Below are 15806 nucleotides of genomic sequence, written 5' to 3'. Positions count from 1 at the left end.
TTCTCTTGCTCAAACCGTGGTGTGATTTCAAAATAGGATCTGGTATCTCCAGGCAGCTGGACTGATAAGGACCTTTCTTTACTGGTCAGTATGGGGAAAAGAGATGTTTCCTAGGACTGAGGCCCAACAGTCTTCAGCGACCACAAGGAAGAACTAGCAAGGGCCGAGAAACACATTCTTGGTCAGAGAACAGTCACAAAATACCAATCACTGATCTCTATGATAAACTACGCCCCTGAGTCTCTGTCAGCAGAACAAAAAGTGAAGAAGGAAATGAGTTCACAGTGCCTGCTCTAGAAAAATATAGACTATAGAACCAAAAATCCTTACTTCTGCTCTTATCTCTTCTATAAAATGCTGAATCAGATGAACAGAAGGCCAGCTCTGACATTATAGGCGCATGGCTTGGTCTAAGGTCAGCAGTACACACCCACTAATAGAAGCTCAATTCTGATAGAATGGGAACAATCACCTTGCTGATGACGTTGCCCTAGAATAAACACAGCAAGAAGAATTTTCAGAAATCTCAGGGGCACCCTTAAAGCAGCCTCCCCTTTCTTTGTCTTTTTCTCACTCCACGTACATTTCTGCCTCTCAATGTCTTGGCGACAGGAACATGTACATAACCAGAATGTGCACAGACCAGGGAGAGAAACGCACCAGGATGGTGACCGTGACTCTGGCCAATTTGCATAATTCCTGAAAGTTCCATTCTCCCAACTGAGCTTGTTTGTAAAAGGCAGGCTGAAAACTGACAAGCACCCTGGACATATAAGGATCTATTTTAACTAAACAGGGAAAATTTAACTTGCCCTCTTGTCAGGGGCTTAACTTCTCTCTAGCTCTCCCATCTGGGAGGTGGGCTAACTCAACAGTGGAAGGAAACCTCAATGAAGGGAATTATACCATGGACTCAAGCAGTGAACATGGGTCCACTTGATCCAAGCAACAAACCAGCCGCAAATTTAATAAGGAGGGGGGCACCCCAGCAACACAAAAACAAAGAACTCTCAACTTTACAAACACTGGGAGGGCAACAGCTGGTCAGCCGAGATTAAAGGAGCGTGAGAGAGCCTCCCCATCTCCTGACTTCTCCTCCCCCCTGGCCTGTCCCTGCAGCCCGCCAGGGCTCGCTTTTACAGCCCTGTGCAGATGACCTCGTTTCAGCTAAGATAGGGGCTCCTTTGATCTCAGCAGGGGGATGCTCTGGGCCTGCAGCTGGCAGATATTAATAGTACAGGATCCAGGGTGGCTGAGATCTCTCTCGGTTGGGCCAGGTCACTGGTATTCCCTCCCCTGCATCAGAGCAGAAGGGACTTCATTTCCCTGCACAGCCCCTGCTGGGCACCCCTCTCAGGTCAGCGTGGTTCATTTTCTTGCTGGCTGCTCTTGGCTGCGTGTTCTTACCCCACAACCGTCTTCAAGGGAGCCCTGTTGAAGCAGCGTCCCCTGCTCTGCAGCTGAAACCTATTACAGGACCCTGGAAACCAGGATTAAAACCCCATCCTTGGCTGAACGCTCCTGAGCGCCAGGCTCACCTCACTGGATTACAATTCCAGGGCTGGAGAAGATTTTAGCAATCTTTGATTCATCCAACCTAACATCTAACAGGAAAACAAAAACGAGGCCCAAAGTGATTAAAAGATCTGCCCAAGATCACAATTAATAGCATAATGGCAAAGCTGAGAGAACAGATGTTTAAAATAATAACAGAGCAATTTTTATATAAAAGGGGTCTCTACTCATGGAAAATGCATATTATGAAAAAACTAGGAATGAATTTCAAATTTTTTTTTGCAGCAAAATAAATCTTTTACTTCAATTTTCCACAAACTTTTTGACGTACGCTCATCTGTGTGTATTCATTACAGGAAGTTAAATGATCACTGCAATATATTTGAATAGGTATAAATGTGTGTTTTTTTTTAAGATGTATTTATTTGGAAGGCAGAATTACAGAGAGAGGAGAGAGGGAGTGACAGAGAGAGGTCTTTCAACTTCTGGTCCACTCTCCGAATGGCTGCAATAGCTGGAACTAGGCCAGGCTGAAGGTAGGAGCTTGTGGGTACAGGGACCCAAGCACTTGGGCCTCTTCCACTGCTTTCCCAGGTGCATTAGCAGGAATGTGGATCAGAAGTGGAGTAGCTGGGACTCATATCGATGCCCATATGGGATGCTGGCGCTGCAGGCAGTGGCTTAACCTGCTACATCACAGTGCTGGCCCCAGTATAAATATTTTAAGAAAATTGGCCATTTTAATTAACTGGTAAGGAGTGTCATTATAGCTTCAGGAAAAGTGTTTCTATGTCCTTTTTATTTATGCAACTATTTAACGAAGAGACCACGAAAAGCCAATTGTTTCCGTTCTCTTAAATTTTATAATAAGGAAAAGCTGTCCAAGAAAGAGCTGGTAACTTTCCTTTTCCTATGGCCATAACCTTACCATCGTCTTGTAGCAGTTACACTGAAGTCCCCAAAAGTCTTTTTTTATTTGCTTTTTTTACAAGTTTTATGTATGTATGTATGCATTCGAAAGGCAGAGTGGCAGAGAGAGAGAAAAAAAGAGAGAAAGAGATCAATTGTCCATTTCCTGGTTCACTCCCCAAACGCTGGCAACATCCAGGGAGGGGCCTGGTCAAAGCCAGGAGCCAGGAACTCTATCCAGGTCTTCCACACTGGTGGCAGGGACCCCAGGACTTGGGTCGCCATTTACTGCCTCTCCAGGGGTGCATTACCAAGAAGCTGGATCAGAAGCAATCAAAGGTGGGACTCCATCCCAGGGCCTCTGATATAGGATGTAGGGATACCAAGTGACAAGCGTAACCTGCTGTACACAATGCCTGCCCGCTATCTTACTCTTCTGCTTTGCTTAAGATGGAGCAGGAAGCCAAGACAAAGAAAAGTACTATTACTTATTGGCTATCAAATAAGGAAGGCAGGCACTTTCTTCTGCGCTCCATCTCAGAGCTGAAAAAATATGTGTAATCATTTTACTAACATTTTAAAAGTGATTCTCACAGATGCTCCACGTGCTTCTTACGGTCGCTGCTTTTCCAAGGTGTTTACTAGGATGGTCACTCAGCATTCATTTACAGCTCACTCTGTGCCTACATTTCTACTCACTGGGGTGCAACACCACCACCACCACCACCACCACAACATCCACAACGAAAAGACACAGCCTGTGTTTTTAAAAGCTCGCTGATGCAGTCAGAAAAATGGGAAAAGTAAATTAGTTTTTCAAAACCCTTCCTCTATATAGCTGAGCAGGTAGAGGCCACAGAGGAAGAAGTGAGACTGACACCAACTGAACGGACAAGATGGTTTTGTGGAAGACATGGTCACTAGGTCTCGAAGGAGTGGGCTTGGGAGAGTGGCAGAAGTGGCAGAGGGAAATAATCCACTGGATTAGGTCCGTCTGCTTTGCAGAAGCCCAGAGGCTAGAGTGCAGAGGGGCGGGCAGAGGACCGACCGGTGCACATGGCGCAGGAGTTGCATGGAAGGCACTGGCAGGAACCCCAGTTGGCTAGGAAGGAAAGAATAGTCTGAGGAGTTAGGAAGAATTAACTTGGGGCCAGCGCTGGTGTCCCGTATGAGCACAGGTGCAAGTCCTGGCTGTTCTACTTCATATCCAGCTCCCTGCTAATAATGTACCTGGAGGCTGGCGTCGCGGCTCACTAGGCTAATCCTCCACCTGTGGCGCTGGCACCCCAGGTTCTATTCCCGGTTGCTCCTCTTCCAGTCCAGCTCTCTGCTGTGGCCCGGGAAGGCAGTGGAGGATGACTCAAGTGTTTGGGCCCTGCACCCACATGGAGACCAGGAGGAAGCACCTGGCTCCTGACTTTGGATCAGATCGGCACAGCGCACCGGCCATAGCGGCCATTTGGGGGGTGAACCAACGGAAGGAAGACCTTTCTCTCTAATTCTGCCTGTCAAAAAAAAAAAAAAAAAAAGCACCTGGAAAGCAGTGGAAGATGGCTCAACTACTTGGGCCCCTGCCCCCACGTGGAAGCCCAGATGGAGTTCCAGACTCCTAGCTTCTCCCTGGCCCAGCCATGGCCATTGTGGCCATCTGGGCAGTGAACCAGCAGATGAAGCTCTCCCCCCACCCCTGCTCCTGCCAATTGCCTTTAACATAAATAAATAAAATATTTTTAAAAAGAATAATTAGCCGGCGCCGTGGCTCAATAGGCTAATCCTCCACCTTGCGGCGCCGGCACACCGGGTTCTAGTCCCGGTTGGGGCGCCGGATTCTGTCCCGGGCGCCCCTCTTCCAGGCCAGCTCTCTGCTGTGGCCAGGGAGTGCAGTGGAGGATGGCCCAGGTGCTTGGGCCCTGCACCCCATGGGAGACCAGGAAAAGCACCTGGCTCCTGGCTCCTGCCAGGATCAGCGCGGTGCGCCGGCTGCAGCGGCGGCCATTGGAGGGTGAACCAACGGCAAAAGGAAGACCTTTCTCTCTCTGTCTCTCTCTCTCACTGTCCACTCTGCCTGTCAAAAAAAAAAAAAAAAAAAAAAAAAAAAAAAAAAAGAATAATTAAATTTAGTGATTTTTTTGAAACTAATCCACCCAAAAGGAATACAAATAAACAACAATAACAAAAATAGCTCCAATTTCGCCTGTGTTGATGTCCATAACAATGGCATAAATACCTCTATTCTGGTTGATTTCAAACTAACAAACCTCAAATTCTTGACTATTTTAGCCCATTCTCAGAGAAAAACAAATTCCAAGATTTCCAAGTAGGAGAGTGACCCAGTAGGAAGAAGTCAGATCAGGGAAGGCTAGTTGGGTTAATGTGGCAGAACAGAAATGGCAGAGGCCAGAGTTGGGAAGGCCATTTTGCTTTTTATTAAAATAATGCAATTATGAATTTAAAGTCAGTTGGTCACAACATACATTACAAAAATAGAGGGGATAAAAGAAAGAGAGGTTTGGAAAGAATAAGCTGATTAGATGCTAACAGATGCTTGAGAAGGCAGGACTAGCAGGTGATCTAGGGTTTAGTCCCGGTAAGAGAGGTGATAAAGCAGCGTTGGATGTAGAATGGGGGTCCCCTGAGCACTTGAGTCTTCACCAGTAGGTCAATGTGTCACTATCTCTTATTCCAAAAGATACCACCGAGGAGCAGTGAGGTTCTTAACTTCTGAGACCAGACACCAAGACCATCCATGGAAGCGCAGCCGGGCAGTCGGTCAGGAGCTCTGTGCTGGCTAAAGTCCCCCAGATTTCATCACACACAATCCACAGGAAGCGGGAAGGGAAGAGTCACGCACATCTACCCAGGCCCACGGCGTGGTGCCTGAAGGAAATCAGACCACAGCGAGAACTCAGAGATGCCAAGTAAGAACTTTCAATCAAACCAGAGACTACCCTCTGGCGGCTGTTGTAACTCCCCCAGCCACATCAAGCTTATTGCCACCAAAACCGTAGCCTGGCAGGTCTTTGCTGGTTGCAGAGAGCTGAAGTAAGAGCTACAGATTCACCAAGGTAGAGATGCCCCACCCCCCAGTCCCTTTGCAAAGCTGGAACTGGTGGATGCTTTCAGCCAATCCAAAGGAACTCAGCACAAGCCAAAGGCTAGACGCCTGTGAGATCACTGACGCAGTGGACCTTGGAGCTTTAGTCTCAAAAACAGAGTCAGTTGTTAGCAGTTGCCAGCCCCTACCCTAAGGACCTGGAACAACTCCCAGAAGCGTGATGGGTGCCCATGCAGATGACTCAGTCAAGGGAAAAAGGGGACTCACTGATAGGGAGAGGGCGGGAGACTCTCCAAATACGAGAGATCAGAGGCCTGCGAAGATGGCTGGCCTAAGTCACCAGGCTCTGGCTGGGTTCACCGAGCAGTGGCTATCAGCCAGGTCTCCCTGCTCTCAACAGGAGGCAGAGAGGCTGCGGGGCTGTACGTCAGTGTCAAGTTGCAGCCTCTCCAGGACAGATCCCTTACCTTCAGACAGGGACAAATCATCAGCTGGAGACACCAGGTCTGCCTGAGAAGTGAGGGCTCCGCTCAGATGGGTTGTAATTTGATTCGTCAAGATAACCTGTGAACAGACAGGGAGAGGGGAGGGGGGGAGAAGAAAGAGAGAGACCAAATTAATTATGAGGGCTATCAAAAGGCAGACTGTGGTTTAGGGGAAGACTGATAAGGACACAGGTAGGAAAACCCCAGCTCTGGCTTTCACCAACTTTATCTTTGGGCAAGGCCTATCTGTCATTCAAAACCCAGAACACTGGGGACATAGGCTAACTGCTAATCAATTCTTTCTAAATTCTGAGTACTTTGGAACTGAAAGATATCATCACATGAACTAAAAAAATAGAAGACTAACCAGAATTCAGATGCACACGTACACACTTAATAAAACTTTAATTTTGAAAATGGTATCTATAACCTAAGATACTGTTGGTGCCAAATAAAAGCAATAATTTAAATTTGGATGCTTGTGGCTTCTTTCCTAGAAATCTCAAAGTCAGAGCTGTTATTTCTAAATTTGTGAAACAGGAGTAATATTTGCCTCTATAAAGATAATATTTTTCTGTTACATACAAAAGAAATCCAAAGTGTCACTATGTGCTTAAAACACAAATTAACATAATCCTACACACACAAAATACAGGCCATAATATTTAGGATTCCTGGAAAGGACACTAAAACTGCCTAATCCCCATGGTTCAACGCCACACAGTATTTTCACTCTTGGTACAGTCAAGAAGCCATTCCTTTCCCTACAAATCCTCGTTCCTGATGAACTCCACCATTGTCCCAACGTTCGGGTATTCCCAACAAGGATAGAAGCTGAGCATTCCGGTCACTCGGAGGACGTCTCCCTCCTGGTCATACAACTCCGTGCCTGGAATATGCATGCGGCTGCCTCTCTTGTCTGTCCCACGCATCAGCTCTGGCTTTCTCGCCACTTTGATTTGAACAGAAGTGGAAATCATCCCCATTGCTCATTACCCAGCTTTTCAGCCACACCTCTGTCACTGCCTCTTGAATACACCAGTGACACATTATAAATCCTGCACCCGTGGCAGCTTAATTGAGGGCTGAGAGGGGAACAGGATGGCAAGGTCAGGCAGAGAAACGAAGTGCTCTATGAGCACAGACAACCTTCTCCAGCCTCTGTGTGTCAGCTGGGTGCAAGAGCCTCCAGCTACTTTGCAGCAATGATCGGATCTGCTGGGTTCCACTCGGCGTGTCTTACTTACCATATTCTTTTGTATTGCCACTTTTCACAAGGGCTGGTGAGAACCTTATAAGCTATGTCTTCAGTTAATATGGCTGGAAATGGTCAAAGAGCCTACTCTTTTAAGAAACAACTATTCATATGAAGAGTATCAATCAGGATTTGTGTTCGCTTCTCTCTTTATAACACAGGGTGTAAGCTCTGCAGTTCAATAAAACTGGGTTCAAATTCTGACTCTGAAGCTGCATACCCTGGGAAAGTTGCAGAGCCTTTGAGTTTTTGTTTGCGGGTAAAATAATATTTACCTTATGGAACGGTTGCAAGAATGAGATGAGATACTTAGCAGCGTCCGGCCCATGGTAAATATTCAATAAATGGAAGCCACTGCTGTCCCTACTGTTAGTCTTTCCTCCAGAACAGTGATATAGAGGTTAACAAACTGGGATGTACTACATACTGCAGATCACTGGCTTTAATAATATAACTGCATCACAATCTTCTACATCAGGATATACTTTGGTATGTCTAGTCACGTCTTCCAATTTCAGTCTTTCCCAAGTTTATCTGATTTGTGTAAAAATCTCGGGAAGAAAAGAGAGCAGTTATTTAAAGCAAGACCAACAAGATATTGACATTGCTCTGAAAAGTCGAAGGGTCTCCAAAAGTTCATTAAAAATGCACGTCGTGAAAAGACGGCATGGACTTCCAAATTGTTCTGCACAAAATAAACTGATCTTTCAACTCTATCTTCCAGGAATGTCTTGAAGTCTCCTTTAACCATTTGCTTTATCTGCTGCTGAACAAAATAATAACCTGCCTATCCTAGGAAAAAATATTATGACACTTCTGAGAAATCTAATTAGAGTTTACAATGCTAATTTTATGGGATTCTTCTAGACGATAGCTTGTTGAAAATGACCAGAACTCCAGTGAAACAGTGACAGTAATGGCAAAGGCAATTTACCGAACACAGAAACTACCACCCGGAGGTGGCACCACATTTCCGGGGAGAAAGAAGCAAGACAAAGGGGCTCTATGTCTTCTCCAGAAACTTACAACTTAGATGATAAGGAATTGACTAAAATATTTAAACCGCATTTTCTCAATTTGATTGTGACTTCACTTGTCCTGAAACGGAAACTTGTGCTGAGATGACTGACGGCTTTCTTGCACAGAACTAAGGAGATGATGCCCTGCAGGACCTAAAACCGAACTACGGATTCCGTGCTTCAGAGGGTGCCCATCCTCGTTTCCACTTCCCATGGAAGACTAGACAGAGAAGAAAGCAGTTTCACTCTTCAGCGGCAAACGATCGAGCCCCTGTGTGGCTGCGCTGCTCATCCTCTGCCCTTGTTATTTTGGGTCTGAAGGCCAAGGGACACAGCCACCAAGCTCAGGGGTTTGCTAATCACATCCTCTCAGGGAACTGTTGTGGTTTTCTAAATCACGCTCACCAAAATGACAGGTTGGAAGCATTCCCAAAGCATCGGTTACAAATAATCACAACTTGGGCAGAAGCCTGCAGACGTGTTCTGCTTCCCGTTCAGCCAATCTACGGACATGAAAGCCATGCTCTCAAAATAACGAACAAAACGCCACTACATGTTACCGACAGAGTCTTAAGAGTTCTGACCCGTACTTCAGAGAGGCTTTCCTGCTGCTCTGCTCCACTGGGAAGGCTGGGATGCTTGGTACTAAGTTTGCATGACAGCGTTTTGCGCAGTGGACAATGGCTTTGGAATCAGACGGAGTTCAGATCCCGGGCTTACTAACTATGCCACTCACTGGCTGTGTGACAACGGGCAAGTTCCATAACCTTTCTTAGTATGATAATACTTACCTCACAGGGCTTGAGGGATCAAACTAGACATTTAAAGTCCATAGCACAGTACCCAGCCGATGGTAAATGCTACCCCCTTCACTGTCAGTAGCTTCTGCTTTGTCGATCTGTTTCTTGCTTGTTCAGATAGAAAATCTATGCCTGATTCTCTTTCATACTGCATACGGCCTGCTGCTGACAACGAATGCGTATTGCTGTTTATATGTTCAAAAGCAATAACATTTAATTGAAAAGGAACTTGCTATTTTTGCCATTTCCCTAAAAATATGGATAATCGAAGACATACAGTAAGCCCCACCACCACCACTCCCACCAGCTATAAATCCAAAGGCCAGAGTGGGACTCTTAGACAAAGGGAAAGGTGAATACATGTATTTTTATATATATATATATATATATATATACACGTATATATATGTGTATATATATGTATATATATGTATATATATATATATGGATTATATATATTTCAATGGTCATGATTACCTCTAAAGCTAGGAGGAGACAGAATCCAGGTTAAAGTTTACTCTTCAGGAAGAATATCATTCACCTACAGGTAAAAAAGAAGCCCTATGAACTGTATAAAGTAACTACTGTCGTGACTCAACTTTATAAATGGAGAGACCACTTACTTCCAAAGCTTCCTTGAGCTGCTTGCTTGTCTGTAGGATACTGAAAGAAATACTCCTGGCTGTGAAATGGCCCCTCATATAATGTCACATAGACCTCTGACCTTCTTTTTAATACATGTCTCTGGGTTCTGAGTTTTCCCCTGCATCATCTAGCTTCTCTACGTGTATCTTCTGCAGCCTATCTGAGTACTGTAGCACATCTCCTATGTACTGCCTAAGAGAACAGTTAAGACCTCCAAGGAGGAAATCAGGCATATAGATTCATAAACAACCCAATAGGTCCTACTTTCACAGAGAGCAGGCCTTGTAAGCTAGAGAAAAGAAATGGAAAGGTGGGAACAAGCCAGTCAAAGATGAGATGAACTGGTAAAGGCAGATGGCTGGGAAATCAATGTGATTCTGGTCAGAAGGCAGAGGATCCTGGGCATGAGATGAACCACTACACAAACAAAAACATATGACTCACTTCCAGCAAGTGTTAATGAGCTTAGGGGAGCAAATATTGAGATAAGAGAGCAGAAGCAGACTAAGCTAGTCATTGGCCCTAGGGTCTTGGGACTGGGACAACTGAGCTTGACTCTTTGCTGGTCTACGTGTCCAGTGCAGACCTTCCTGGCTTCATCTAATGCAGCTGGTCTTCAGCTATACTACAACTAGACCACATCAGGCCACATCCACACCCTACTCACCCTTGGCCCGGAATACACTCTGCCTTCAGGGATCTGTATGTATCTAGTCTGATCCAGCATACATTAAAGGATGAGAAGCATCTTTGCGGGTTGGGTGCCTGCTTCAGTAACCATTTAGGGTACGGAGCCCACAATGAGTACTGGAATGCAGTAGACAGGAGAGAAAACGGGGCAGCACTGGAGAAATCAGGTGGGGAGCTGCCAGCCTGAAGGCACAGCTTTTAATGGAAGAAGCTCCTTTTTCCGGACTCTTAGAAGGTGACACAGAGAAGAGGGACTTTGTGGTCAGCTGGGGATAGAATAGGTTGCAATGTGATACCTGGCCCTGTTTGGTCAGCAGAAGAAAGATTCATGGTCAGCAAAACAGTAACTCAGTATTTACAAGGAAGATTTATTTCAAGACCCATGAATATGGCCAATGTCATCATTTATCTTTTTGGAGTAGGGGGGTGGTTGTGGGAGGTGGGATTTGTAATCTCTACCTTCCGCCAAGAGAACTAGAGTCACCTTCCTGAGAGAAACAGTGCAGATGAGAACTGGGCTGTGCAGGTCTCCCTGCCCACCCTCCCTCCGAGGCACCAGCAGGCAGAGGAGAAGGGAGAGGAACTCTCAGCCCACACCCACTCACGGGTGACTTCTCCAGGCCTCGATGTCCTGGTTTAGAGCGTTTGATCCATAAACGAGCAAAGGGTTATAAAGTTTAGAAATACACGAAACTGTAATAGGACCAATCCTGTAACAAGATCCTTGTGGATTCTAATGCCAATAAATAACCACAAGCCACATAGGTAAATAGCTTCCGCTTCTAAGACAGCCAAGTGTGCGAGGTGATCCTATGTGAATTCTGTCAATCTTTCTGGTAGTTTTCAGTGGTCCCTGATACATGTGGCTCATCCTCTCTGATCAGAGGAAGCTTGGAAATGGATGCTCTTCATAGAACTCAGGTCGCCAGGACTAGAGAAATCATGAAACTACCTTAGGCATCCCAGGGTATTTTTCTTTTAAAAAATGTTTATGAATTAAATTTATTTATTTGAAACGGAGACAGCGACAGAGACAGAGAGAGCGAGCTTCCATCTCTCAGTTCACTTCCTAAATGCCCTCAACAGCCAGAGCTCAGCCAGGCTGAAGCCAGAAGCCAGGAACGTAGTCCAGGACTCCTATGTCACGGCAGGGACCCAGGCACTTGAGCCATGACCACTGCCTCCCAGGGTGTGCATCGGCAGGAAACTGTGAGTGGAAGCAGAGCCAGGACTCAAACCCAGGCACTCCAAGAGGGGATGTGCATGTCCAAGTGGCATCTTAACCACTGTGCGTCTCTCAGGAGCATTTTTATGCCAATGAAAAATCACCCACTTCCTCTTCCTGCCCACTCTCTGGCAGAAACCTGCCACAACCGAACACAGATTATCTGAGAAGTTTCAAAATCACTTTAACTGGGCCAGTAGGATGAGGTGCAGTGATTGTCCTGGCCATTCCAGCTCCCCAGGGAGCAGGCCACCCACTGGGTCACCTGCTGGCCAGAGAAAGAGCAGCAAGAAGAGAATGTGGGTGCTGACTCCACGGCCTCATGGCTGGCTGCTAAGCCTAGTACTTTCAGAATGAAAGACTGTCTCTCGGCAGTTTGGAAGGCAGAGTTCATTTTTTTTTTCTTTTCGTATGGTCTATCTGCTTAAGGTACAGTTTAAAAAGTGTTCCTTTTGGTATCTACAATGATTCTAATTGCCAGACACGACAGTGACCTAGCCTGTCTGGCCAACAGAGGCCTTGGGTAAGATCCTGGCTCTGTCAAGGTTTGCTGAATGCAACCTGCTTCAAGGCGACAGAGGCCGGAACTTTCCTGTGAGAAATTGTTCGGGTTCATTGAGTCCTTTCATCGCCAAGGCTTGAGAGAAAGGCCTGGAGTGGTTTTCCCCATGGTCTCCCCTTGCTTCCCAACCATGACGGTGTCTGCCACAGCCCGTCTGTCTGCTGTGGCAGGAGCCGCGGGCAAGAGGGATCCAGGAGCCAGGGAGGGGAGGGGAAGGGGAGGGAGAGCAGGAGGTAGAGGGAAAAGGGTGAGAACAAGGGAGGTCTCCCCCAGAGCAGACCTGTAGGGCTCCCAAGCCCACTCCCCTACCAACCACTTGCGGCTCTGGAAAGAAATACCCAACCTTTGCTGGGAGGAAAACAAAAAACAAATCTGCTTCTACTATTCACTGGCTTAGTTTTGCCAAGCTCTGGAAAATTATAAATCACTCCATGATGAAAAAAACTTTTTTTTTTTTTTTTAAATTTCAGCTTCAGCTCAGTCACAGCATGGAGGGCTGATAAGGTTTCACCATTCCAGTCTGTTTCCATTGTGAAGGGCTGCACGTCAACTGCTTTCTGGGAAAATCTGAAGACTGTGAGGGATTTTCCTCTTGAAGTATTTGTAGGGAAAGGACCAAACTGCAGTTTGGCTTGAAGAAAACACGGCTGTGGGAGTGGGGAGCCTGCCTTCTGTTTCTGTCCCCCTCACTAACCTCCTGTGCGATTCCGGAAACGTCCCCAACCCCTCGGCACCTAAAAGTGTTGAATCCACAAAAGATACGAAGAGAATGCATGACTGCTGATGTAGCAGGCCGCTAAGAAAAACGTTCCGTAGGTCTCAACTCCCGCCAGTATTCGTGCTGAACTCCAAGCTGCACCACAGCCATGGACTACTGTCACCTCCAACCTCGGAAAACCTGCCCTACCCGGAAGCAATGGGCGGGCAAGAAAGAAGGAAGCAACACAGGAGGGAGTGGAGTGAATGGAAGTCTTTTGTGATTATGGTGAGAACACCTTCCATCTGAATGGAGTTCTCACCTCTTCTTATCCACCCAGGCGAAGGAAAATCTTTTCTGTGGATTCCACTGTGCAACCCCCAAAGCTAGAGGAACACTCGGCGTGGTGGGAGAAGCTTGAGACGAAAGTAGCTCAGTGTGAAGCAATGAAAATGGAGGAAGAGGAAGCATCTCCTTAGCTCTGCACACACACACACGCACACTCACTCAGTCACAGAGGCTCTGCCGATACCACGGCCTCCGCCACTAAGTTCAAAGGCAGCGCATTGAGGGAGGCTGTGTCTGCCATGTGGCCCAAATAAATGCATGGGAGTAACTGGGTGGCACCACAGGGTGGCCTACTTCCGGGCAGCAGGGGGCGGCCTCCGTGGGAGGGGGTGTGTGTGCAGCTATCTTGCGGTCAACATAGGTGTGGACAGCTCTGGTCCCACAGGCCGACAGGCTGAGCTTAGCACATGTCGGTTCCGGGTCTCAGATGGGGCCAAGGGTTGTAAGGAAGGCACAAACAGCAGGCTGGTGTGCGGTTCCCACCTTCCACCCGGCCCTGTCTGTAGGAAATCCCACGCACCACCGGTGAACTGCGACAAGGCAGTCACTGTGACTTCCAAGGGTGCGTCTGCCAACTGTGTGCAGTTCCCAAGTCTCTGGCCAGCCGGGGCGGGGAACAGATCGAGGTCAATTGTCAGATGACTCTGAGGCTCACACGGAAGTGGAGGAAACTTTCCTAGCAGCCTCCAGCTATACCGTGTACTTTCTGTGGCCAAGCGGCTTTTGCATGCAGCGTGTTTGGGCCGCCTTCACCCACTCCCTCACTACTGCCCACCGCGCCCCACAGAAAGGCAGGGGAGGTGAATTTCCAACAGTCCCCTGAGTTTCTGCTGACCTTTGTAGGTGTTTTTGTTACTTGCTGGTGCTTTCTATTCACGTGTGCCACGGGAGCTTGGGGATTCCCCTCCCTCTGATTTGCAAGGAGGATTAGAAAGACTCCCGCTTTGCATCCGTCCATCACAGAGGGCTGAAATTAACTGAGTTCCCCTCCTTGGTCTCATGTGAGACCAAGAAACAGCACTGTTGAGTCACTTGCTCCCTGGGGGGGGGGGGGGTGCTAAAAAAAATACAGCTCCCAGGGGAGTCCAATGTGATAAACATCAACTTGGTGCCCTCCAGTCCCAGTGACACTGCCAGTGGCTACTGGTGGAGAGGGGCTGAAGAACAGGGCAGGCTGAGAGAAACCTCCCACAGAGGATGAGCCAACACTGGCCTTGACCCCCTGTATCTCCACGCCACGGACACAAATGGCTCTCCAAACCCCGCGACTGTACAGGTGCAACCAATTCCATCTCTGGAATGAGTCTGGGGCGTACAATGGGAGCAAAGGTCGCTCACTCTGTATTCAAAAGGAGATCAAAAGGTCAGCCTAGCAGCAAATTCCTCATATCTCATCAGATATGCTCCTGAACAAAAATTTGTTTGATGTCCCCAAGGAAGGACAATATTGTGCCTTTTTTTTTAAATTAAAAAAAAAAGGAGGGAGAGGGCACTGAAGCAATGCTGTGTCCATCCTTAAATAAATGACATCAATATGGACAAACAATAATAACCTACAATTAAACAGAGTCAATACAGGAGAGACACAAGAAGAATAGGTCCAGAATAAATACATTAAAGTGGTTAAATATTTACATGGGGTAGGGGCGGGCTTCCTTCCATGGCAATGCCCTGGGAGTAGAGGTTTTCTACCACAGTAAAGCCAACTCTTCATCATGCACTACAGACCCACTTGAGGCGCAAGTCCTTTTTTTTAAAAAAATATTTATTTATTTATTTATTTGAAAGAGTTACACAGAGAGAGGAGAGGCAGAGAGAGAGAGAGAGAGGAAAGAGAGAGAGAGAGAGAGAGAGGTCTTCCATCTGATGGTTCACTCCCCAGATAGCCTCAAAGGCCGGAGCTGTGCCGATCCGAAGCCAGGAACCAGGAGCTTCTTCCTGGTCTCCCATGAGGGTGCAGGGGCCCAAGGACTTGGGCCATCTTCCGTTGCATTCCCGGGTCATAGCAGAGAGCTGGATAGGAAGTGGAGCAGCCTACTCAGGTAGATCATTTCCACTCTCCGTACCTCACTTTCTTCAACTGGATACATGAGTTAGTGATCATACCCCGTACGTACTGTGAGGACATCTGAGTCAGTATATAAAGCACCTAAACCAGGGTCTAACAGGTGCCTCTCATTCTGTACTTTTCAGTTGTTCCACTGGAAGATTGGTGTTTGCGACGTTCTCGTTTTCAACCTGTTTTTCCCATGGTTCACTCACTCTGGCTGTCATCCCCATCTCAAATGTGCCTGTCCAAAATATCCTGCTTTTTTTTTTTTTTTTTTTGACAGGCAGAGTGGACAGTGAGAGAGAGACAGAGAGAGAGAAAGGTCTTCCTTTTGCCGTTGGTTCACCCTCCAATGGCCGCCGCGGCCGGCACACCGCGCTGATCCGATGGCAGGAGCCAGGTGCTTCTCCTGGTCTCCCATGGGGTGCAGGGCCCAAGCACTTGGGCCATCCTCCACTGCACTCCCTGGCCACAGCAGAGAGCTGGCCTGGAAGAGGGGCAACCGGGACAGAATCCGGCGCCCTGACCAGGACTAGAACCTGGTGTGCCGG

At 47.3% G+C, this 15806-nt stretch overlaps 1 protein-coding gene across 29 annotated transcripts in view; it reads right to left on the bottom strand.

Annotated features, from left to right (window-relative positions):
- The window catches only part of RAD51B (RAD51 paralog B), a 657779-nt gene that overhangs the window by 190305 nt on the left and 451668 nt on the right, over nucleotides 1-15806 (bottom strand). For 27 of the 29 annotated variants that reach the window (XR_016226494.1, XR_016226495.1, XR_016226493.1 and 24 more), the window contains one exon: nucleotides 5947-6043. Coding sequence is in view for 23 of the 29 variants with exons in the window: in XM_051826348.3 (XP_051682308.1) it covers nucleotides 5947-6043 (97 nt within the window). In the remaining 6 variants the exon portion in view is untranslated. Of the gene's footprint in view, nucleotides 1-5088; nucleotides 5302-5946; nucleotides 6044-15806 lie in introns of those variants that run through there. The other 2 variants (XM_089322161.1, XR_016226496.1) reach the window with 2 other exon arrangements.

The sequence above is a fragment of the Oryctolagus cuniculus genome, chromosome 20 (assembly GCF_051225735.1).
Source record: "Oryctolagus cuniculus isolate XC-2025 breed Fujian yellow rabbit chromosome 20, ASM5122573v1, whole genome shotgun sequence".
Taxonomy (NCBI): Eukaryota; Metazoa; Chordata; class Mammalia; order Lagomorpha; family Leporidae; genus Oryctolagus; species Oryctolagus cuniculus.
This window is presented reverse-complemented; position numbering and strand designations above follow the sequence as displayed.